This window comes from Hippocampus comes, unplaced genomic scaffold (genome assembly GCF_001891065.2).
Source record: "Hippocampus comes isolate QL1 unplaced genomic scaffold, H_comes_QL1_v1.1 scaffold62, whole genome shotgun sequence".
In the NCBI taxonomy this organism is placed as follows: Eukaryota; Metazoa; Chordata; class Actinopteri; order Syngnathiformes; family Syngnathidae; genus Hippocampus; species Hippocampus comes.
Genome location: NW_017806062.1, coordinates 38,661 through 63,255, shown reverse-complemented (window position 1 = coordinate 63,255; position 24,595 = coordinate 38,661). Strand labels below are relative to the sequence as shown.

The following is a 24,595-nucleotide window of genomic DNA, read 5'->3' as shown; positions in this document are numbered from 1 at the left end:
TTTTGCATGAAAATGAAAGCATGGGGATGAGACGAATGTATTCATTCCGCTTCAAATATGAAGCAACAGAAAATTAAGTCAAGACGCCATTTGTAATTGAATACGCAGGACGCATAAACTAAATAACCTTGAAGCGAATATGTTCCAGAAAATGCGGTAAAACATGGAACCTTAATGTTGATTACGACTTCAAGGATTAGATCCCGTCGTGACGGATCGATTATCGGCCGGGCTGGTGTTTGGTATTTTGGTACACTTTCTCCATAAGACATGCTGTTTAGCCTGCAAGTTCATTGCGATGCTTGTTCGAATTTTAAAACAAAGATGTCTATTTTCCAAGATTGAAAAAGCAAATCTGAAAAGCTGATGAGTAAACACGTACTTCAAGGCATTTAAACGCAATGAAGCGTTGAGAGTTTGTATTACTTAAAAACATTGATACCATTATTTATTTTCTCCGCAAATATCGGCTCAAAATATGGGCCTCTTTGTCGACTGATAATTGGTCTCGGCACTGGAAAATCTTTTTTTGGGGTCGATCACAACCTTAACCATGGCATCTTCTTCATCCTGCTCACCTGGATGATGTGGAGGAGGAGCACAGAGAAGAACCGCCCCCTGTCCTTCTTTGACATACACAGACTCCCTTTCCTCCGATGAGAAAAGGTCCAAATCTGAGAAATAACGAATTACATTTAAAAAAAAAACTCAACAAATATGTCAACAGATGATTAGACACAACATTAGGTACACTCCCACAACCTAATAGGATCCAATATAAGATCAGTATTCCAAAATCTGCCTTCACCAAGTCAGTAATGTTGACATTTGTCAGCGAAGTATTCATTGAACTGCAGTTTTGTGGTGGTCATCGGTAACCGTGTATAATTTCACTGTCATCGTGCACCGATTCTAATATTTTGCCCATCCAAAGTCGCTAAAAAAAGGGAAATTTCAAAGAGAAAGTCACGTGAGGAAGAAGTCTGTTCATCAGTCACTAAAGTAACCTTTTACTAGCTGAAATACATCTCATATATCTTATCGACATCTATAGAAAACGTATCAAATATATAGACTGGAGGGTTACATGCTCCAAGCAGAGCAGGAGAAAGTTGGCCAAGCCATACTTTTATCTCCAGTAGACTCGACGACTGTCATGGTCTTCTAATGCCCTCAAGAGCATCAAACAGCTGCAGTTCATTCAAAACTAGGAACAAAGCTTACATCCAAACTGGACCGACGCTTCTCGACTGACGACCGTCCCGAACTTGTTGCTGGCCAAGCAGGAGTACCTCCCCTCATGTTGGTTTTTAACGGGGAAGCTGATGATCAAGTTGCCTTCCGACAATGTGTAGTGTTTGTGGTCAGCGCTCAGGTCGATTTCTACACCTTCCAGCCTCCATCTGCGAGGAAAAAGTAACCCGGGTCAGTTGATTGCAATCGCACAACGTGGCAGACAGAAACACGCTGCGCGGTTGAATTGTTATTTCTCATATTTAACACTTTCACACCTCAAATCATCTTTTCACATTCAAACGAATGGAAATTCTATTAATCCGTTACAGTCCACACACAAATAAAATTATAAAGTAATAGCGTGATTAAATAGAATGTATGGTAATTCAACAGTTTGTGCGTCAGGGTCTGACGCTGCAATTCATTTCATTGTGCCGCTCCTTTTTGCCACCAGGAGACAGTATAATGCTACAGTCATGCAAACATAATTCACGATTTTTGGAGAGGATTAAGAATATAGTAGACCTGCGCATATTCACCGTTGGGAATTTGCGGATTCACCTGTTTACGAATTTGGGGGATTATTTGCAGAAACCGCCGCTTGTTTGAGTTATTTTTTTTCCAAAGTCCCCTCTTATTTGTGATTTTTTTTTAAAACCCAATTCCCTACTTGTTAATTTTTTTGGTGGGGGTGTGACATTAAAAAAAAACTATTCAATGGTAACTATAATGAAAATCCATGACTCGCTGATTTCACTCTTCGGTGTCGACTCAATCACTAGACCTCGTTGGACATGCCTATATGAGTGTTGCTTTATTATCAGTCTACATGTATTACTCCACACTTTGTGTTTCATTAATTTGTTTATTGTTTGAGATTAAAATCTAATTTTATGAAAATATATCTTTTAAAAATCTGGCATGATCAATCCAACCAACATCCGTATATTTCGTTTGCACATTATACATTGGGGACTGCATGAAAATGACACCAGTATGAAGATGCGCCGGGTAAGATCATTTACATACATTTGCATGTAAATTGGCCGAGCTCATCATAAAACAGCCTCCGGTTTGCTGCGCGGTGAAATCAAGTGTCATCTGTTGCCAACAGCATCTTGTTTATTTGCTCTGTTTCCCCCCCCCTTTTTACCACTTGTATTAACTGTTAAATCATTGTTAGCGGGAGGACAAATGATGGCGGCAATGTGCATATTGGTGCCGTCTCATGAAAAAGAAAGACACGGCAAACAGCTAGCGTCTTTTTGTGGCTTTTTTGTGTGAATCGTCAGTAAGGGGTTCTGAAAAAAACATTCAAAGGCTTGCGCTCCGGTATTGCCTTTCATCAAAGTCAATGTGGTTAACGTAGCTTCCGCTTTGTTTTCTCACTGCCCGTAGTCTCCATTCTGCTGCAGCGGTTGTTTTCATCACTGCCCATAGTTGACGTTTTGCTTCAGCCGTCAGTGCCGTCAGTTACAGTTCTAATTTGCAATGCCATCGTGAATTGCAGATGGTTCACAAGATCCATTAAAAAGGTGTCAAGGTTAAAATAACACGCCTGCTGACCTCGGCATTTACGATATAGGCCGCCTGAGGAGAAATTGTGGAGTCAAGGGAGTCTAAAACTAGCAGTGATGATGCGGCGTGCACGAGGGAACATATGTTACTTGTATGCGGCAGGTGGACTGGCTCGAGCCCGGCAGCTCATGGTGATTTTGTCCTCGAGCAACTCCTCGGGGTAGATGGTATCCACCGGCTGCTCCTCAAACACCGGCCCGTAACCTGTGGCTTCATCTGCAGGCAAACACGGCCGAAGGTAAACAAAAACAACAACCAGGTGGACCGCCCGACAAACATCAAAGTCACACTGAGTCCTGGTGACAGTTCTGGGCCAATTCCATCCAAACATGTGACAGCTGGCTTGGCGTTGAGGGTGGAGGAGATACATTTTGCAAAGGGAAATACTTTTACTTGCCCATAAAAATAGCCCCGATATCTGCTATATTTTCTCATACATTCCCGGTCATCATTTGTTTCGCCAAATCCACAAGGTGACTTTTTGGACCCCAATTTTTTTTTTTTCCTTCAGATGCATGATGGAAATATTCGAAACATCAGGATTTGAGTTCCTGTTGGTTCTTACTGTTGCGATTAAAATGTGGCGAGATGGAATTAATCTCATCGGTTGGACACTTTGCTACTGGTTACCGAGAAAGTGCTCCGACTCAAAATGAGGCACTGCGGAGCCGATGGAAGGAAATAAGTGAGAAAATCTGTTCTGGGAACAGGGGAGAATTTTAGCTCAAGAATTTTTTTTTTTCCAAGCAATTTAAATTATAAGCACACACACTCAAGTGAAGAGAACATTATCGACCCTGCTAGGAATAAATTATTTGTAGGTAGAAGAAGAGGAGAGTGCTCCATTTGAGTATCGCGATGAGTCCTGGTGGCGCTCCAATTGTTTTCCTGTAATGTTGGATATGACAGATGGCGAGGTGGGGGCACTTTTGTCAAAGCAGGCCACAGAAAGGCCTGGAGACACAGCGGTCTCTCGCACCCTCTCGTGAACTTGTGTCCGACTTGCCTCTGTGTCCCCTCGACAACCCACACAGCTGCCTCATTTGCATATTTTGAGTCGTCTAGTGTCAATTTTTACGCTGGCGCCACTTTTTGACATTTTATTACTTCGGTGCAGTCGTGCTCACCAGAGGTGTGCAGAGGAACAGATTTTTTTGGGAGGTGAAATTGTGTGTGTGAGGGGGCTTCCAGTTGCTTGATTTTTTTATATTTTTCACGGCGTTCGTTCCCAGTTACAGTGGTTCCTCGACTTACAAACGTCTCTTCATACGAAATTTTCAAGTTACAAAACACCTCAGCAGGAAAATATTGCCTCTTGTTACGAAAGAAATTTCAAGATACGAAAGGTAAAAATACAGGATGGGCTGCTCCTCGCAGCTCCGAGTTGACTTGAACGCAACATACTTATAGCTGCTCTGCCATTGGCTATTACCTAGCATCTTCCTGCCATCCCATTGGCTAAAAGGGTCTTCTACCATATGTGTCTGTGTGTGTAGATCGACAGATATGTATCGATGCAGCATCCTTGTCATTCGCTCCTCGGGCCATGAGGTGTTCTGATAGTTTTATGTAAATGTGAATCACCCAGAAAAAGCGTTCGCTCACTATGCTGATGTTTGCCTTGGACATTTTCGAAGGATTGTTAAAAGCCGACAAAAGCAAACGTCCTTGGATCAGTTCTTGACAAAACGCCAGACAAAAACCACTTCTGAGAGGGAACATGAACTAAAGAGGGCAAAAAAAAATGATGAGGACGCAGTTAAAAGTTAAATGACCATCATTTTTATTCTTGACTCTATTCTTTGTTTTTTACATTATGCACAACTCTCATTTATTGTGCAATAATCTAACTGTAACATGTATTTGTTACACATTCTGAAACATTTGCTTTCAGAAACATTTATGTCAGAATTTTGCGGGGGCTCGGAACGGATTAGGGCATTGACATGGAAAACGCGTCTCTACTTACAACATTTTCTAGTTAAAAAATTTCTTCCAGAACTGATTAATTTTGTAAGAGTAGCTACCACTGTAGTTGGATGCCAGACTTGCTTGACTAAATTAATTTGCGTTACTTGGCGTAGCGCTACATGTGGCATTTGGTGGTGTGGCGTTGCGCTGCATGGTGTCAAGCTGCTTGACACCGCGTCACGATGAATGGCCAAGCGCTGGATTGTGTTGTGTGACGTGATGTGTTCGGTGGGCCATGGTTGTGTCTAATGAACCTGCGTAATTTGACGTTACGCCGTTAAGGTTTTGTCGTGTTGGCATGAATGTTATTTGATGCGGTGTTGTGTGCTATTTTAATTTCCACTTGATGAAAAAAAAAAAATTTGCGGTGTGGTTCCTGGGCTTGAAAAGAATGTGTGATGATGTCACTTTGGTTACCTTTTGAAGTCATTTGACGAAACAAGACAAAAAGTCACTTGACTTATAGCTTCACGTTTGAGCTTGGATTCAAGTGAACATGAGAAAAGGGAGGCAGCTGCAGGAAAACTGACTCCGGCAACTAACTGAGAATTCTCTCTCCCTTCACCACCCCCGAACTTTTTGTACCATTATCGACAAATGTTTTTGGTCCATTGCTGTACAGAATTGCGCCCTTATGTGTCACAACACTGCATCAAGCATCTCTCTGTTTCCTCTTTTGGCAACACTTGACCGTGAATGGATTGAGTCCATGTGTCAAACAAGCGAGGGCTTATTCACACTCAGTGAAAAGAGCGACTATTCCTCCTGTGCGCATACGGACCCTCACGCAATAAAAACCTACCGTCATATCGCTTATTTTATTTGCAATGTATCCAATTTGTCATGGATGTAACCATGCCAATAGATTCTTCACAATTTGCTTGACACACAAACTTACAAAGAGCAAGTCCAAACGCTAATGAAACGTCAAAAGCACGGCATGTGCAGTGGGAATCATCTCTGGAGTGAAAAATTGATTTGCCGACTGAAATAAATGGAATGATTCCGCCGAGACCGAAGAGACTGCCATCTCTTAGAACGAGCTGATCCGTTTACAATGTTTTCCATTTTCGCCGCAAATCCAATTCTTGAATACCACCAGAGTCTTTGCAAAACAAAAGGATGACCCCCTTTGTGGCTGACTGAAGCACAGAATTCTCCAAAAACAACGAAGCGCTATTATTTAACATCCAGTCGGATGCATTCCGACTCATTGAGTTTCCAGCATAATTTGGCATTTGAGAAGAAGAGAAACATATAGCTGGACAGCTTTTAAAAGTCACGCGTGGGTGTTAAGTGAGAGAAGAGGAAGAGAAGTAGCAGCGCCATAGACGTCGCCGTGATAAACGTCTTGCCCAGAAGGAAAGCAAAAGAACTTAGCTGCAGCTCATCTCAGCAGGAAGACCACCTACACACCATTCCTGCCTTGTGCAACGAATGCGTCATCAACTATAAATATGCCCAAGCACAGAATATGCAGCGTTTTAGACAAAAAAAAAAAAAAAAAAGTGACCAAAACGGCAAAAATGATTTTCGGCATCATTTTAAAGTCCAGTCAAGGCTGAAAAAATGATGAGCAACAGGTCTTACCTCTATTAAAGTCTGGATCCTCTTCCTGCATCGATGGATCTGTAATCGTGGGCAAAGGAACCAGTGTAAGCATATTTAATCATGTATGCTGGCCGTCATTAAGAAGCGAGTCACGGCTTGGTATAAATATGCAAGTTGGATTCAGAAAAGGTTCAAGTGGCGAATAATCGAAATGTGAGGCTTTTATGAAGGTCACCGACTTGATGACGTCCCCAAAAAGCCCACTTGGGAGCACTTTGAATGCAGCCACGGTACTCCTGAAAAGCTCCAAATTGCAATGATTTTCAACGTTCATGACAAAACAGACTTGCAAGTTTTTTTTAATGATGCAATTTTGCATCATGTCCATGCACAAACATGGCTCATGTTTGTCAAGCTACCTATGGATGTAAAGGGAATAGTATTTACACAAATGCAACATTGGGTTGAAGTATTTGTGCACACATGAAAAGCGCGACAACCTTGATGATTGCAACATATTGGCATTGGCTTCCAGACTCATTTGTGGACTCTAGCATTTTGTTGAACGATATGTTGCCTGTTTGCACTGCCGTTTCCTCTGTTCGTCCCCCCGCCCCCCTCCCTAATCTGGAGAGGGGGCTAGGTGATGATGACCCAATTGGATGTCGCTGTACGTATTCTGCTCTGATCGTTGTGGATGTGATTTGCTCCAACTGAGCTGGACGACAGCTGGGTCGACCACTGCTATGCCGATTTTTTCATTGACCAATTGGACCGGATTCAGAAGGGGACCTATCTCTCCAAGAGATGCCTGCGGCATTTTCATCTTGCTAAATGGACTTTAATATCACTCTAACATTATACCAATATTGGGTCAAATACTGTATTACCCACTCAGCATCCATTGCAGTCTGGCCATCCTGGATGGGGAACTCTCCCATCTGCGGCCCCTTCTCAGGGTTTCTCTTTTTTATTTTTCCCTCAGATGGTTTTTCTTGCTCCAAATTGGTAGGTGTTAAATTCAGGGGATGTTGTGTACACTTGTCAATGCATATGAAACTCTTTGAGACTGTTAACGATTAAGGGCTACATGAATAAATGTGACTTGACAAGTTTTGCTATGTGGGGTAGCAGCAGCTCGGTGATTATGTTTAACTCTAGGTAACAATGGCTACGCAGCGCTCTGTGTGTACTCGACTTTTGCCATCAACCTTCATCCTCAAAGAAATGTCAAGGCAATGTTCTTGAGTCGCACTAACAACCACGTCGGCTGCTGCCTTTTTTTGAAGCATCATCGCTTTTGACTCTGCACTATTTATGTGCATAGAAGAGAGGTCTGGATCCACACAATTCATATATATATATATATATATATATATATATATATTTCCTGAACTGGCGCCATGGTGGAGAAAACTGTATGGTTTATTCAAGAGAACTGTGATTTGAAACTGGAGAATCATGATTTTTTTTGTGGCTTATCTGAAATCAATAGGATAGCTGCAAATTGAAGCTCAAGGTACACTGAGGACGACGCATCTTTTTTTTCCCCAGACAGGCCAATGTTCTCACTACAATGTTTTATGTCCACTTGGCTTTGTTTCCAGCTTGGCTGATTGCACCACATTTTCGCAAAAATGAAGGGACAAAAAGCTTTGAGGTTGTAAGCAGGGTGCAGATTTTGGGTTTCCTCACATGTAACAATGATTCCCCCCCCCCCCCACCAAACACAGTACAAAGATTTTTGGGAGTATTTTTTGGTGGGCGCTAGAACGGATAAATGGCATTTCCATTAATTTCAATAGGGAAACCTGATTTGAGATACAAGCAATGTGACGTATGAGCATGGAACAAATTGAATTCTGAAGACATGGTACCACAGTAGCTGTACCGACCTGCGCGGGAGCCAAAGAGCAGTAGCAGGAGATAAAGGAGCAGGCTGAGGTCTGGCATGATGTCCACGTGACAACTGCCGGGTGGAGGGGCTTCAGCTAGGCGCTCAGCCGATGGAACATGAGCAGGACTGCCTGGTTCTCCTGAATGAGACAAAATCAAACGGAAACAGCTGTTAAAAATTCCACCCAAATGTGACTGAAGTTTACTAGCGGTAGCATGCATAACACTTGTGGCTCACTTTCAGATTCATTGCCCTTAAGGCGGATGTTACGCTGTCAATCTTCCTCCATTTTCCAGGACATGGTGCCACTTTGACACCACCCTTCCCTTCATGCTACGTCACTAGCATCTTCACGCTAACCGCTCCCTGTCAGCCTCTGAGGCTCAAAGCAATTGACTGACACGCGGACAGTCGCCAAAACGATTCGCCAGAGCCGGTTCGGCTGAGCAGACCCTCCCGCCGCTCCCCCGAGACGTTCACGCAAATAACCAGCAGCCAGCCGGCACCTCAACCGCACACCCACTAACGCAATATGAAAAGCAACAGCTGTCTGAGCGTCAAGGCCGCGAGCACTCGCAAAGACAATGGGAAAGGATAATTAGGATTTCACAATGGCTGAATCAAATTCTTCACGATGTGATGTGCTACGATGACATTCATACCGAGAATTACACCGGCAATGATCTGTCTTTTTACATCTCGATCCCCTTTTACTGGCTTGGCGCAGATGTTGCTGTCCCTATCAGGATAACATACGGTATGTAAAGCTATAGGTACATGTAATGTACAGGTTGGTATAGGTACACTTTCAGTATATGAGTCGGTATAGCATGGGTATAAGGACAGTATCATATGAAGGGTATATCCAATGTAGTTTGTTTCAGGGTGGTCATCCGAATAGATAATATTCAGGTATACCGTTGGAGGCTATAAGTAGTGATATACGGAGAGTACATTTACACGTGAAATTATACTGTCAATAGTATATTGTAAGAAAAGTGTAGAGTCAAAATGAGGATACAGCAATTGGTTTCGACTGTTTGAAACGGCAAAGGTACATTTTAAGTACAATACCATACAGTGTCCTGCATGTAGGGGCCGCATGACTGTGCTGAGCATCGGTTCAACAAAAGCAGGCCTGTCCAATTGGTGTAGCGCCGGGTGTTGATTACACTTTTGGATGGAACCCGAGGCAGACAAGAATCGATTCCTTGCGCGGGGCCCGATGTGTCAGCCGGTGAAGAGGTGTGACAGCACAAAAAGATTGAGATCGCAGCGCTCCCTGGACAAAGACAAATGGAGTCCTTTTACAGACGCTGGATAAAGACGCAGTATAGCCCAAAAAGAAAATAAAGAAAGCTTCTCGGTCGAAGACACAGTAATAAACCAGAAATCTCACTGACAACCACAACGGCAAGCACTGATGCAAATTGCAAAATGCCAGAAACATGCGCTGATGTTTATCTCAGGCAATAATCACTCAGAGGCAGTTAATTCGTCATCCTTTGGAAAAACAACTACTGTTACTGCAGCTTACTGAGCACTTGTGACAAATTCATTTATGAATACATGTAGAGCGGTGGATTGATTTGACGGGACTCTCATTTAATAAATTACTGATTTAACGGACAGAAAATAGCGTCCAGTCCACTCAAAACACCCCTTTGTGCAGTCGTTGCCAAAAACAATTATTTCCGGGCTGCGCCGCTGTTGTCACAAATCTACAGAGGGCTCCAGCAGGCTCATAGATGTGCCTACATGGCGGCCATGTTGGCAGGGGCGACAGTTCCAGCAAATGCATTAGAAAGCATGGACATTAGCTTAGCGTCGCTGAACGTACGCAGCTCAAAAACGGGTGTGTCGTTATCTATCCATATCTATGGCTGTTGGTGACCTCTTGTTCATGTGTGTGTCTCTTCAGCATGCAGTTTTTGATGCAGTTGTGGGTTTTTTTTGGTCAAGTCCTTCTCTATGGCATCCAATCTTAATGAAGGTAAAAAAAAAAAAAAAAAGAAGAAGCACGCTAATCTTGCGGTTTATGAACATGACCAGCACCCATAAGCACCAGCAAAGTAAGTTTGTGAAACAATTTACAATAATTTTGTTCTGTACTGGGCAATTTAGTGCATTAAATCGCGTGTCCACTCGTTATGAATATTAATTCTTTGCATTTTATTTCATTTGATTATCACTGTTTGCTTTAATAGAACACAATATGATGGCGTACTATTTTTAAACATGATGGTTTGTTTGGGTGCTTCATCACTGTCAAAATAATGTTGGGTGAACTGAGAGTGGTGAACAGAGAGTAAATCCGTCGTGCGTATTCTTAATGGCCGCCACACATGTCGAAGGAAGACAAAGTGTTTGGCATGAAATTCGTGTGACCGCTCATCCTCCCCAAAGCGTTCAACTGCTCGGATACAGCGGGGCTGGCGTCTCCTAGCAACACCACCCAAAAAGGAGCAATTTTGCGTGCTGCGGTGCGATGGCAATGAAACTATGCAAACAGTCATTTACTGCCTGATGACCTGCCGCCGCCCATCTATTCACCACATCCTTCATTTTGAGGTACAAATACGCCGTGCGTATATTACGACGCTCCCTCCTTCATTTCCTTCCTCTGCTCAGCTCGTCTGGCTGCCGAAAACAAGTCGTATCCCGGCCGTGAATCAAACACGACGGTAATAGATGCACTTAAGAGATTAGGGGAGATGACAGGCAGGCTCGCGTTAACGTCGGGGCTACGCGGCGAGGCGACCAACGCCATCCGTCACATGAGGAGCTGCCAGCCAATGGATACGGTGGAAAAAGGGAAGCGGTGTGCTATTTTAATCAGTATTAATTTAATAGGTGTCCTCTATCTGGGAGCTCACCCTCCCGTCGTCATGCTAACTCAACGGGCTTGAACGTGACCGCAACCTCAAACGCCGCCGTTTTTACAACACCCATACATCACACCGAGGGCCATGCCAGGGTTACTTACCGATTCTGGTGATTTTTTTTTTTCCCACCCCCACTCTTATCGGCGCCTCCGCCTCAGGCTTGAGTGTGCTCGCCTGATTTCAATCAATTGCCCTTTTTAGTCATTGCAAAATTCACAACCTGATTGCGGACTGGATTACAAGCTGCCGGGGGGGGGGGGGTGAATTCCGGGATTCTGAAGCATCTCTCTACTGACCATTGCTGTCATTTGCGCTTGCCATCATGACCCCATCATCCCCCTTATGTTGCCAGGCAAAGAGGGCCCCCCTCCTCCTCTTCCTATGATAAGTATATCCAGTGAACGACAGGGGGATGGGGAAGCTTTTGCAGGGTTCAGGCTTCAAAAAGAAGACATTCCGAACGACCCCCAACACGCCTTCCGAGTTTCACACACGATCAACAGTCGCAATCGTTAACATCAGATTTGTGTTAATCCTCCCAAGAAGAGGAAGAATCCAAGATGGGGTTAAGGCTAGAGTGGTTCTAATCAGTCGGAGAAGGAAAGATGAACACTGCTCAAAGCGGGGGTCTCCAAACTACTGTCTGGGGGCCATTTCTGGCCCACTGTATGCTTTTTAGGGGCATAAATGGCACTGTACCAAAATGAACAATTGGCATGGCCCGATTCATTTGCACGGCACTACTTACTTTCTATACTCTGTGGTGAGGTTTTCCACCAATCACACGTAACCTAGTAAGACGCGCCTCGAAATCGCAATTGGTCATAATCTTAGGACAGACCGCACTTATTTTGGTTCTGAGAGTGAAGATAGGATTCTGCTTTCAGATGGGAATCAGTTCCCATAGTCATGTGATTCTACAGAATCGTTTGTTTGTTAGTTTGATGATTGCTTTTACGTCACAAGTATATTTTCGTTCCGAACTTCGCCAACACGGCATCAATATCAATATAAAAATGAATATAACGTTATTTTGTTTATGTTGATATTTTTTATGTGTGGGCCATCGTGTTAGCTTTGTTTCGACACAACTGTAGCATCTGAGATGCTAACACAGCAAGTCCATTACGTCATCCTTCTGCCTCATTCTCCAGGCATGACCAATCAACCTACACTTCATCCAATTTAAAAGAGTGTGACATTTGGGTTGAGGGTATATCGATTCGTCATGCCTGGAGAGTCATACTAAGGGTTGACGTGCTAAAGAGGGGACGGTTACTGTTACACTGGTCACTCGTGAGCCAAGTTCAACAAGTCCGCAGTGTGCGTGAAGATTGTTCGCTGTTAGACCACTGACACACACGCGGTCCAAGATTAAACGAGTTCCTGAGTTTTTGTGTGACGAGAGTGACTGCATATTCTGTATACAATAGACCTGCGCTGATGCAACATTTCAATGCAATTATTTCCTGTCCTCCAGCGTCTCTGATAAGAAACATGCTTTTGGGCCCTGTTGATTGAAAATCAAGAGATTGAAATACACTGCCTGAGCTGCTGGTAAATGGATCAATCAATAACCTCATCTCGTAATCAGCTCATCCCATCTGCTCACTCCTGACACCTGATAGGTGTGTTCGGAAAGTCAAAGCTGCTGTCTATTCCGTGCTCCATTGGATCTTATTTTTCCCCACAAAGTGGCGACCAAAGCGTGACAGTCTCACTTGTGAATTATTGATGGCAAAGAGTATTGATTCCCTCAAAGTCTTTTTCAGTCTGTCAGGAGAATACGAGTGGAACGTCATGTCAGATTTTGTCTCGACTGACTGGGTAACAACTACTTGCAATAATATTACTGTCATGACTTTTCGACCAACTATGCTCCTTTTTTTATTTCAATCAAGTATCAAGTATAACTTTACTGTCAATTTTTTGGTGGGGTGGGGGGGGGGGGTTCAATTTATTTATCTGGGGATAACACTTGGTATTTGTTTTAGGTGGTAGTTGTTATAAAACATTTGATGGCAAAACCTATTTACAAATATCCACCTGCGTAAGAATTTTACAACTATTTGCACACTATTTAGTAGTGGTAGTATTTAGTAGTGTGTGCGTGCTTATTATATTTGCCAAAGTGCTGCTTATCGTGAAGTTAGTTGAGTTTATTGTGACCATACAGCATTTGGACCACCACCAGATTATATCAGATCAACGCGTTAACACTTTACCCGCATTGCCGAGGCCTGATTCTCATTTTTTCCATTTATGCTGCCATGATGCATATCCCAATTGGCATTTAAAAAAAAAAAGTGTCACTTGAGCCATGCTATGAAAATCCAGCCTAAGATTGTGGTAAAATGCTTTTCAGAGGTTTTCATCATACATGATAGGAGATTGCAAGGGGTGAGTTCCCTGACATTTGTGTCCGTCCATTTCTCTGTCAAGATAATCATTCAGTCTTAAATGCTTCAGCCGTCACGTGGCGTCACACATGACAAACTATGTCACGCAGGCAAAGGTCGCGATGGGAGATGTGCACTCTATTATCCAGAGTACTCGGCTTAATTGCTTCACGCCACATCTGCTCAATGAAGATATGGGATGAAATGTTTCTGGAGAGACATATTTAATAAGACCCCCACCTCACCATCACTCACTCGCGAAGGGGTAATATCTAGGTGACAGAGTGTCATGAGATCACATTTGGCAATTATCTTGAATCCATACTGATTCAGTCAAACTCAGTGTCAACCAAGGGTGCCCAAACTAAGGCAGAGGGGCTATTTGTGGTCTGCCGACCAGTTTTTTGTTGATTTTCTTTTTTTGGTGTGTGTTTTGAGTTGCAAGCAAATATTTGCAATAGATAGTGGTGGAAAACTTTACAAGCATCAGCTTGACAGATTGTGACAACTCTTCAAAAAAAGAGTCCAAACGCTTGCTTCAAGCAGTTTGTTGCCGCTCCTAGTAGTTAAAACGTCTGCTAGCTTAATGCTAACACACGATGCAAAACGCCTTAAACTTGCTTACCAAAATATCATCGATGTTGTGGGGTTATATTACCCTTTAAGCAACGGCAATTTGAACACAAACAGTGGTGCAACACATGTACGCAGACATTACAACAATACTCATAAGCATATATTCTTTATCCTCGGCAAAAAAAAAAAGACGACTATATTACTGCAGCCGTGTGTTTGATTGCATTACTGTGGAGATGATGTCAGCACGCTTAAGCGTGAAGAAAAGCAAGGCAATGAGGTCACAAAAGTGTCCTGCGCTTACCCCTTGCAATGAAGGACTGCCATGCCTGTGGAGACCGGGCGATATGAGCTACTTAGCAGCCCCTACCCCCATCGCCCCCAACCCCCCGCCCGCCTCACCATGCCTACCCTGCCAAGTGTCCTAAATACTCAGCTCCATTGTCTGTCCCAATGAGATGCCGCAGGATGGAGGCTCCCTCTCTGAGGTGCGTGCACAAGGGATGCAAGGCAAGCAGGGAGGGGGCGCTACTGTGGGGAAATAAAGAGAGGCTAATTCCCCGAGCAGGACAGAGGGAGTCATGCAAATGGGATGCAACTCAAGACGCCTCCCACAGTCAGGGGTCTTCTTTCCTGCTTGTCTGTGGCCAGGCTGCTGTTTAATCTTTTAAGCCCTCCTGCCCCACCAGCGCACACATAAACACACAAGTCGTCATAAGACGTTCTTGCCCCCGTGCCCCCCACCACCACCTTATACATGCATAAGCCCCAGCAGTGGTCCAGACATATGATCAGCATTTTCTTCACAACTACTTCAATGTATGTTCATGATTTTTTTTTCAATACATGCATGAAAGTTAATACAGTAAGGCATTTTTTTTAACCTCATTCAAATAACTCAAATGAAGATTTTACATTCCTGTGACTGAACACAAAAATCATCATGGAGCATGAATAAATGAACAGTTTTTTATCAGCAGCTCCCCCCCCCCCCCAACCCACTTATTCCTGCATTGAACTTGTTTTAATTTGCGCTTGATCGCAGTGAAATTGAAAAATCATTTGCCCTATAATCGCCGAAATTACTGTACTGTATTTCACAGTCCTCTCGTGATTTTTTTTTATTATTATTATGATGGTGATTAAACAGAGGCTTTCATTGTGACGCCAAGTCATGTGCGTTCCGTCTGAAATCTGCCGTGGCCTGCTTTCACACCCCCAACCATCACACTTCATGTGCTGTCGCGTCTGTCGATATATGAAGGCAGAAAGAGATACATATTTAGATGCACTCTGGTGAAGTCTTTCCTAAAAAGAAAAGATGACAAATTCCAGACTTGGAGGATCTTTTAGCAGCTTCGGCTCAAAACCTAACCATGGAAAAACTTACAGTCGAGAGATTTGAACTATTGTCTCAGAGATAGTTTGTATATTTGGATTGTCTAATTGTAATTTTCTACTTTTAGATCATTGAAAAATGTTGAACTGTCATAGCAAAATACAGCACAATGTGTTCAGCAATTGAAGTGTGTCGTTGGAAATAAAATCCCTTTGCGTGTCGTGACTGCCAACCAAATTATGACGGGAACAGGTTTAAGTGCGCTCCTAAACTGTGTCCCACTTTCATGTGCACAGATGCTTAAGAACAGGTCAGGGAATCGAGATTACCTACCTGCTGTACATGAATAATTGAGCTTGTTTTTTGGGGGTTTTTTTGAGGTGACAGCTCCATGTACATACAGGTTTGTACGAACACATATCCAATATGGCTGCGTTTACACTGACAGGGCACATCAGACCAAGCGCAGACATGCAAATTGAAGGTAAATAACTCCACCAGCGGTGGTAACAAGGAAATAAATAATAATATACAATGCTCTTCCCCTTGATTTGAAGGAGGTTAACCAACACAAAGCAATTATTTAGTATTTGTATAATGGACAGACCTCAGATCCGAAGATGTCCGATACTATGTGTTTTTGTCTCTTTACTCTGCCATGACACATAAAAGGAAAAACAAAACTTTTATACGGTTTTCAGCAAAAGGCCACCAGAGCTGGTTGAAAAGGAAATTGCTTCCTTCGAGCTTTTAACTGTGACGAGGCTGAGCAGAAAGATTGGAATCCCAGTAAGCAGCCAAAAGACAAAGATATCAATTTGACCTCAACCTGTTCAAAAGTCTGCAATGATGAGGAGAAGTATTAAGGGGCTTGAAGGAATAAAAGATAGCCTACGCTGTTGGCACAGGAGCTCAAAGCCCAGATTTGAACCTGCGACCTTTCACCTGTGCTGAACTCTTCTGTTTTTCATCTACACAAAATTCTTATGCCGACTGATATATGGTGTGGATCGAGCCCTCATGAATAGTGAAAATTCACGAATAATTGGCACCCAAAGCCCCTGAAAGATGTTTGTAAATACGTCGAGATGCTGCAAAAAAGCGGTGAGGATCATAAAGCATCAACACCAAGCGTCTAGCAGGAACAGTCATGAAACCATGGTACATAAAGAACTGGATTCAGCGGTTCATCTATTGAACACAAACAAAACAGCACAGGTGGTAAGGGATGCCGCCGAGTTGAAGGAGGAGTCCTATCGGGCCTTTTTTGGGACTCTGGAGGCAGCTAACGGGTATCGGCTGGCCAAGCAAAATGCAGGTTCAGCAGTCGGCATGGCAGGAATGCTGGTCCATCTGCACCATTAACTGTGAAAAGTGGAAATGGGGTGCTGCTGACTTCGACTCGGGACGTTATGAGTTGATGGGTAGAATATTTCAATTTCACTGACACGCAATTCTTTGAGGAAGCAGAGTCTAGGGACTCTGAGGTGGACCCTCTTATCACTGGGGTAGAAGTCACCGAAGTGGATAGATCGCAGTCTAGCACCAACTACTGGCAAGGAAGAATTCAAAGTATCGGTGGCTGGTATCGGCATCCTTCGCCATATCCGATTTGAATCAGAATCAGAATCATCTTTATTGGCCAAGTTAGCAGAACACACAAAGGAATTTGTCTCCGGTAATACTTGCTATGCTAGTATTGCAATTACAAGCAACTACGACAAACTAAAACATGACATGTAAGTATCGAAAGACTTTCCGTCATGTAAGGATACCATTGAGTCGAAAGATGACTGCTTCGGGAGGAAACATCAAGAACATTGAGGCCAAAATCATTACGATCAAAATTTTTTTTCGACACCATTTAGTCAACCCTCCACTTAGCTCATTTGCTTAATTTGCCATGACCTACTAATCTACAAACCTTGCTCTTGCATAAATCCCTCCAAGCAAAGAAAACGAAAGCCCCGATTCTTATTATTGAACCGTACATAGCCTATGATCTATAATCATAATGACATGAAAAAGAATCACAGCATGTCACAACATACATGAGTCAACAATCCACATATGGGGGCGAAATACGACTGCTATTTCCTCTCCATAGGCTTACAATGAACATATGGGGCAAAGGCTTGATACGAATCAAACACATGACGCGCATTAGCGGGAGACGAAACTACAAGTTCGACAATCAATATTTCATGGCTGCCTCGGTTGCTCAAGCAAGCGCAAGAAAAGCAAAGCAGCAGTCGTCAAGACTCAGAAAGAAGTCAAATGTGCATACGTGTGAAAAGCGATAGGGTTGTTGCTCAGAGACGCTCAGCCGACTTCAGGCAGAAGGCAGCGTATACCCTACGCTGGTCGCCAGCCAAGAGACAAACACACTCGCACACATTCACGCCTATGGGTGATTTAGAGTCTTCGATGAACCTAACATGCGTGTTTTTCGAATGTGGGAGGAAGTGGGAGGAACTGCAGTAACGCACGGATTCGAGCCAAGAACCTTTTGACTTTGAGGCTCAAGCGTGATCCACTACCCACCACTCCACTACCCCACCACCACCCTTGTGTTTCCTTGTAACGACACACACCCGTCAGTGGTGAAAATAGACAACGCAAACAAACCACCGTCGCCTGAGGCTCATCAATATTAGCTAGCCTACTAGCCGAAAGAATACAGGAGCATAAACTGGCATAACTTCACGCATGGGCAAACAAATCTGCACGTTAGCACTGAACACATACGCTATTCAGTTGTGAAACTTACATTTTGGCTGTTAGACAATAAATGTTTTGGAACATAGGATATTTTTACAATTAGCTACACATCACCGGTACAAATTGAATAAACTAGTCCACGATACCAGCAAACTCCAATGACACGTTAGCGTATCATTCCCAGTGAGGGGGAAAACAAAAACCAAAAACATGTATGATGCGCAATTCCTACTTGAAAGAAATCTTTCCAAAGACTACCTGGAATGTTTTGACAGCAAGTGTTGTAAGCATAAACTACCACTGCTACTTCTCCCTCCCCAACACACACACACGCACACACACACACACACACACACAGTACATCTCCATGCTTGAGCACACAATGCTTCAGGATAAATGTCTGGTGCTGGTTTGCAACTGCTGTCATGGCACCCTGCCTTCCTCTATCGCAAGCACTCAGGGAGTGCTGCCCCAATCTCTCTCATACTTACACCGCCCCCCCCCCCCCCCCCCCCACACACACACACCCATACGCGCTTATGGCATCCTTAACCTTTTGCAGCGTGCCCTACTTGAAGTTGTGACTGAGCCTCCGGGGTTACAACGCAGTAACGGAGGATATTGCCAGTGAGGTGACAACAATATTGTACAGGAAGGAGGAAAAAAAGTTGAACGCGCAACTCGCGAGTGTACAGTGTAACATTCCTTCAATGGGGAACAAAAATAAATACATAAAAAAAGGTAAATGAAATGATGTGCATTCATGCAGCACATTTTATTACATTCAGTGATGCCCCACTCATCTAACGACGATTGACGTGGAAATGAATGAAAAGTATATTCACGCAACAATGACGCAACACTGGGGCTCCAGAATGAAGGATTCATTTTCCCCTGAATACATTCATGCAATCTGCAATTTCACCACCCCGGGCATGTATTCTGTCACTACGCTGTGGCAGCTGTGACTCATGTTTCTGTTCAAGCGCCTTCCTCCGCGACGTGACTATGCTACAGTGGCTCCTAACCGAAACAGGCGGTGGTAGTGAATGCATTCTGCAATTTCAGTGCTCCGACTTCAAAACATAGGCTGAAATATGATAAGCATTCAAGTACAGGAAGAAATTTTGGTAGCCAAAACTGCAATTGGCTGACAACCAGTCCATGGTGTACTCCGCAGCCAGGGTAGGTTGACATGCAACCCCAATGAGGATAAGTGACATGACGGCATCAACAACACAAGCTGTCACTGACTGACAACTGGCCAGTATGGGGCATGCTGGGACATTGCGCCCCACCTTGGTCCTATCTATTGCATTGACGAGGAGCTCAAACTTTTAGAGTTCAGAGGGGCAATGATTAGTTTTACCCGCAGTCCAGAAATACTTCACAAAATCCGACAACTTAGATGAACACAACAACTTTTCTTCAGTCACTGGGCAGTCTGCACTCATTGAAGTAGTTATTTTCCATGTATGGTGCAAATAATGTCTCCTCGTTGCCTCTGGAGTTACAGGTCTCCATAAAACTTGAAACGGTGCCCTTCAGTTTTCCTTCTCTCATCCATAATGGATGTTCTGAAGATATCCACTTCCTGCAAGTGGACCTTCCGCCTGTGGAGCCGGTCCAACTGTATCGATTCCTAGGCTTGAGTCATTAAGGCAGAGATAATAAGGTTCAGGAGTCAGAGCATATTTTCTGCTTGACTCGCATCCCTCCCCCTTTGGGAGTTCGATGCCAACGCTTCACCTGCATCTCTTTCAAGACAACATTCATGAAGCCATCCATCCACCTTCTCATTTTGGCGAGACAACTGTAAGATATTTTACTTTGGAGCCAGCCGGCCCTCTCTCAAGTGTTTCCAGTTGCATCAAAATACTGCCACTCACCTCTGAACTGGAACACGCAAGAGGTATTTTAATTTAGCTATTTATTTTCATATTTCTATGCTGTCTTGACTCGCCTTAACTTTCGGAGCTGCTACACCCTTACACAGCTGGCCGGAGCTGCTTCTTGAGGTACTGAAATCCAAGCCGAAGCTTAGAGGGGATACGGTTCGTTCTGTTGTTGGTCCTAAACTTTTTAATGACCTCCCGATACACATTAGGCAAGTCCTTATCTGAAGAACTACAAAACCAAAAGTTGAATCCATGAGCTAATCTTTAGCTGCACATCGTGCATTGACTTTTACAGGTCTTCATACATATAGGTCAATATATAGGTCACCACTGCCATTCAAGAGGCTGAGTGACCCACACTGCTCTTTTTAGGACTGAAATGAACAATGGCCGATGGCCCGGAGCATCCGAGCACAACAACATTGGCGATTTGTCATGGGTTAAGAAAAGCAAAAAAATAAAATAAAATAAAAAAAAACCTTCAAAGCAGTTGGGGGGCGCCCTCAGCGGAGGGGTCAGCAGCCCAATGTAGGGTGTCGTTAAATAGGGCAATGTTCACACCCGCTGAGCAAAAAAAAAAGGTTGAAGCGCAAAGAGACAAGAGGAAATATGTCAAGATATCTCATATCGGAAAAATCTCACGGCACACAATCGCCCCAAAAATTGGATATGCGGGCTAACTGTGAACCTAATGTCAGCTACAACTGATTCGAATGGAGCAGACTGTGGTTGTTCCGCCTGTTGCTATGTGGGGTTGCCATAGAAAAATTAACAAAGCAGTTATATTTCTGGATAAATGTGCTATTCATGAAGCTGTGCATTGAGCCAAGGTTCTATCAGAAGCAGGCTCATTATGAAACAATTGTTCAACATCTTAGCGGCAGTGTCAGGAGATGGCTGTTCTCAAGGGGGAAAAAAATGGTCAGATTGTCTGGAAAGAGCATCGTACCCTTTGTAGAAATGTTCATATCTTAAGACGACACTCTCGTATTTGGTTAAACCACACCGTGATCACCTGATATGCAACTAGTCTCTCTCGACGACATCCCTTGACATCTGTATTTTGGCCTGTTTGACTGCCGCTTCTCCTACCTGGATAGTAGTCCACTTATGATCATAATACAATTTGGGGCAGGGAATCTACAACATATCAACTGTGTTACATTAGGAACAGTATGTTTAGACGTCTTCCAAGCAATTGACGTTGAAATCGAGGTCATTCATAGTTGAATGGCTCTTCTACACACCCGGCATCAACCTGCGAGTGAGCAAACACCTTTGTCCTTCATCAGCTCAAATCTCTCCACATTCAAGAGACACCCAAGCAGGCAATCTACAGAAATAAAAATAAGAATTTTCTCTTCGGCCCTCTGGCAAGAACAGCCTTAGGGTATGGCTGTTATGCTTTTTTTTCTGCAATGAAGGACAGAAAAAAAGAAAAAAACAGTTGTGACACCTCATTAGCCAACAGGGTCACAGCACAGTGGCCAGCCGGGTCAGTCGCTCACACAAATATGCTCGCTGACATATAGAATGCAAATGCTAATAATGACATTGGGCATCAAAGGCCGCAACTGCTGCACACAAAAGCAAATCTGTCTGTGCCGAAAATCTTATTCCGATGTTGCTACTCACTGTGGTTTTGGCGGATTGGCTGAATGATGTATGTGGAGGCTTACTCTCCCCCCATAACAATATTCGGGCCATTTTAGCATATTTTTTCCCTCAATTTCGATCAAAGCCAGCCAATTGTCAGAGATCTCCAAAGGATTATCATGAACAATTATCCTTTGGTGTGGGGGTCGATTTAGAAAGAGTCCTCCTTCCTGATCTGCGAGGCAAACGGACGAACGGGCCAACGAGTGTACATTTTAAATCTGTTCAATATTTGCGACGGCAAAACCAAATTTGAGTGAGCCACAGACATATCAGGAAGTGGTCTGAAGCTACTTAGTTGACGACTACTACTTTTTCTTCTTTGTCATTTCCGCTGGTGTGGATGGCATATGGCACCATTCTGCCCCTCGCAGGTCAATCTTGGTATTACTACAGAAATAAATTGGTGAAGAAGTAAAAATTGGCTGGTGTGGACACCACTTTATTAGAATCAAACTAGAAACACTTTTAGAATGTTTACTTTAAATACCCGAGCAAGAGCCTCATTTTTTTTTTTTTGCTCAATAACAACTGGTCACCAAAGCGATATTCAACTCGTCATCGTGTGTCACGGAGACAGAATCGAGCCAACCATGCCCCTTTTTGTTTACAAACCAAACAGTCCCCGCCCTCCTCTTGCTGCTCAATTTTTCTGAGAATTTTTACCCCCACCCCAAAGAGGTCTGAGCTATGCAAAAGAGAGCCTAGACATGCTTATATGAGGACCGGTGGATGTTGTATCCAAAGATGGTGCACTTTCCATTCCCCAGCAAGTGAGGTTCTAACGACCAGGGAGCAACTATAGAGAGCAACTCCGTAGCCAGACAGGATGCTCTTACTGAGGAGACAGCAACAGCTGTGCTGACGGCTGCCAATCAGTAGCCTGCACTAATCACTTTAAGCCTCATGCATCGGTATAATTGAGAGCAGGAGAGACATGTTTTACAAAATTGGACACACCCTTTTATATTGACACGCATATCCAGGAAATGATGCGCGAGTGTAATTGATTTAGAAACGGAGGAGTAATGCGTTTCCAACTATTTAAGATATTAATCGTTTGCAGGGGGCTGAGTGGCGAGGAGGTAAATCAGATTTTTGGGGAGGGAATAAAATGGAAAAGTCTGATAAAACTGAACAGCAACGCAATGTTTATATGCCATTCGTGAATCCCAGAAGAAATCTTCCAGTTAGGGTACTCTATTCGTGTCTGTATCGTCTCGTCACGGTTTTTGATACAAAGTAGACCTTTTCTTCCATTTGAATTTTAAAAACCTGCCACTGCATTTACTAACATACCACCCACTCTACAGCCTAATGATCCCCAAAGGATGTCATATCATAATTGCATATTGGGCAGGAATATAAACACGTCTATCATCACGGAGTCATTAGGTAGAAGTGATTAACATCGAGTGGCGCTGCCGACAGACTGGTGCGTTTTGCAAGGTTTTACGGATGGAGATTTGTCTCGCAGACATTTCTTCGGCGCAACTTTGGGGCGCTAAGCAGTTTAAAGGCTCAGACGCATCCTCCTGAATTGAAAGTGCAGCAGATAAAAGCCTCCTCTGTGGCTCCGCTGACTCCTTTACACTCTCAGTAGTGACTCACGGCTTTTATGCGGCGACATGCGTATTCACGTCTGGTCAGCAGAAGCAAGAGCCCCAAATGGTTTTCATTAGTGGAGACAATAACGAAACAAAGTTGAAACTGTACTCGTGAGTGATCGGCCTGTTGGAATTGCCGATTAAAATTGTCTCTTGAAGGAAATGACACAAAAGAAAGCACTGCTGCCTACTCCTGTAAATTTGGAGCGTTGGGAGCAGCAACAAAATGCAAAGATTTTTTTTCCTTGTCATGTATGGGGTCTCTAACATTAAAAAAGAAAAAAAAAGTTTGTGTAGTGTGTGTGTGTGTGTGTGTGTGTGTGTGTGTGTATACACGGCTTAAGTCTCAAATCGTTTGCTATCGAAAAAAATTTGCATGATGTCAGCTGTGGAAAGCTGAACCCTTCATTCTGATTGATATAAAACTCCATCTGTCCATTTTTTGTTGTGCTTATCCTGGTCAGGGTCAGGGGTCAAAGGCGGACTACACCTTAAACTGGTCGCCAGTTAATCTCAGGGCACATATAGAGACGGGCAACCATTCACAGTCCCTGGAAACTAAACCCACACCACCAGTGTCACTTGAGAACCACTAATATAAAACATCAAAGTAATACAAAATGCCACAATAAAATCTCAACGCTGCTTCCTTTGGTAGCAAAAGGACAACCCCTGATAGGTCCGCCTCCGGTGGAGTGCTGAGGAGCACGAACCGACCTTTCACTGTTGTTGTCCTCGGTAACAGGGGAATTAGCCGAGGCATGGCTTTGCCCCTTTCCATCTATTGTGTATTCATAGGCGTGTCTTTGAGAAGGCTGTTGTATGTGTTGATCTGTGATGCTGTGTCCTTCACTCTGTCTGGAACCAGTGTGTGTGTGTGTGTGTGTGTGTGTGTGTGTGTGTGTGTGTGTGTGTGTGCGCGCAAACTGCATGAGTGGAGCTGTGTGCTACTGATAACAGAAATGTATTGAAGACACAGAGTGTGTGTGTGTGTGTGTGTGTGTGTGTGTGTGTGTGTGTGTGTGTGTATGTGTGTGTGTGTGTGTGTGTGTGTGTGTGTGTGTGTGTGTGTGTGTGTGTGTGTGTGTCCGAGTCGGATTCACCTCTGGATGCCCTTTCCAGTAGTCCCTGCCAGTGCACGTTCCTCATGAATAATCTGGCAACAGTGGGCACTGTAACACTGACACATTTCAAGCGCCCACACGTAGGCTACAATGTACGGCTACAGTTAGCACTCAAGTGGTTTGTTTAGCGGTCTCTACATCATTTATTAAGTTGAGT

The 24,595-nt window shown here is 43.7% G+C and overlaps 1 protein-coding gene across 4 annotated transcripts in view; it reads right to left on the bottom strand.

Annotated features, from left to right (window-relative positions):
* The window catches only part of cntn1a (contactin 1a), a 52,912-nt gene that overhangs the window by 16,478 nt on the left and 11,839 nt on the right, over positions 1-24,595 (bottom strand). For 3 of the 4 annotated variants that reach the window (XR_002170915.1, XM_019893400.1, XM_019893399.1), the window contains 5 exons: positions 8,232-8,372; positions 6,376-6,414; positions 2,904-3,030; positions 1,225-1,403; positions 579-674 (listed from right to left, as the gene is read on the bottom strand). Coding sequence is in view for 3 of the 4 variants with exons in the window: in XM_019893400.1 (XP_019748959.1) it covers positions 579-674; positions 1,225-1,403; positions 2,904-3,030; positions 6,376-6,414; positions 8,232-8,289 (499 nt within the window). In the remaining variant the exon portion in view is untranslated. Of the gene's footprint in view, positions 1-578; positions 675-1,224; positions 1,404-2,903; positions 3,031-6,375; positions 6,415-8,231; positions 8,373-9,307; positions 9,329-24,595 lie in introns of those variants that run through there. The other variant, XM_019893401.1, reaches the window with a different exon arrangement.